This window comes from Eimeria mitis, genomic scaffold (assembly GCF_000499745.2).
Source record: "Eimeria mitis Houghton genomic scaffold, Emh_scaff1514, whole genome shotgun sequence".
Classification (NCBI taxonomy): domain Eukaryota; phylum Apicomplexa; class Conoidasida; order Eucoccidiorida; family Eimeriidae; genus Eimeria; species Eimeria mitis.
This window is the reverse complement of record NW_013569593.1, coordinates 4,951-6,286: the sequence shown is the minus strand read 5'-3', so window position 1 is coordinate 6,286 and position 1,336 is coordinate 4,951. Positions and strand designations below refer to the sequence as shown.

General features: G+C 56.6%; 1 protein-coding gene across 1 annotated transcript in view; it reads right to left on the bottom strand.

Moving 5' to 3' along the window:
- The window catches only part of EMH_0038640 (uncharacterized protein), a gene marked incomplete at both ends in the record, with an annotated part of 8,143 nt that overhangs the window by 4,113 nt on the left and 2,694 nt on the right, over window positions 1-1,336 (bottom strand). The window contains one exon of the mRNA XM_013495316.1: window positions 4-1,316. Coding sequence (XP_013350770.1) covers window positions 4-1,316 — 1,313 coding nt within the window. The remainder of the gene's footprint in view (window positions 1-3; window positions 1,317-1,336) is intronic.

Genomic DNA, 1,336 nt, shown 5'->3' with positions numbered 1-1,336 from the left:
GCTTGCTGCTGCTGCTGCTGCTGCTGCTGCTGCTGGCTGGTTTGCTGCTGCTGCTGCTGCTGCTGCTTGGTTTGCTGCTGCTGCTTGGTTTGCTGCTGCTGCCACTGCTGCTGCTAGGTTTGGTGGTGGTGCTGCTGCTGCTTGGTTTGCTGCTGCTGCTGCTGCTGCTGCTCGGCTTGGCGCTGCTGCTGCTGCTGCCGCTGCTGCTTGGTTTGCTGCTGCTGCTGCTGCTGCTGCTGCTGCTGCTTGGTTTGCTGCTGCTGCTCTTGCTGCTGCTGCCGCCGCTGCTGCTGGTCGGCTTGCTGTTGCTGCTGCTGCTGCTGCTGCTGCTTGATTTGGTGCTGCTGCTACTACTTGGTTTGCTGCTGCTGCTGCTCGGCTTGGTGCTGCTGCTGCTGCTGGTGGTACTGCTAGTTTTGGCGGTGGTGGTGCTGCTGCTGCTTGGCTTAGTGCTGTTGCTGCTGCTGCTGCTGCTCGGCTTGCTGTTGCTGCTGCTGCTGCTGCTGCTGCTGCTGACTACGGGTTGCTTCTCTGGGTTCGTCTGGCCGTTTCTGATGTTTGTGGTTTCTGCTGCAGCAAGAAGCTTGCTGCTGCTGCTGCTGCTGCTGCTGTTGCTGCTGCTGCTGCTGTTGGTTGCATGTGTTTCTGTTTTGTCTGCGTGTATGCTGCTGCTGCGTCTATCTGTGTCCCTGCTGCTGCTTCTGCTGCTTCTGCTGCTTCTGCTGCTGCTTCTGCTGCTTCTGCTGCTGCTTCTACTAGTGCTTCTGCTGCCACTACTCCTGCTGCTGCTCCTGCTGCTGCTCCTGCTGCTGCTCCTGCTGCTGCTCCTGCTGCTGCTTCTGCTGCCACTATCGCTCCTCCTGCTTCTGCTGCTGCTTCTGCTGCTGCTCCTGCTGCTGCTCCTGCTGCGGCTCGCGCTGCGGCTGGGTGTTTTTGGTTTTCTCCTAGCAACAGCAGCAGCAATTGCTGCTGCTGCTGGGCATGCTTCTCTCGTGATGCTCGGACTTCTTCTGTCTGTCCCCCTCTCTGTTTGCTGCTGCTGCTGCTGCCGCTGCTTCAGAAGAAAGTCAGGGATAGGCTGCTGCTGTTTTTGTTTGAGTAGCTGCTGTCTTAGCTGCTCCTGCAGTTTCTGCTGCTCTTCTTTTTCTGCATCTTTTTTTTGCTGCTGCTGCTGCTGCTGCTGCTGCTTCTGCTGCTGATGTAAACCAAACAAATCCTGCTGTGTCTTCTGAGCAGCAGCAAATACAGAACCTATATCAAATGCTTCTCCTTCTTGGGCTTGTAACTGCTTAAACACTTGTTCTTGCTCTTGCATGCTGTACATACACCCCAAAAC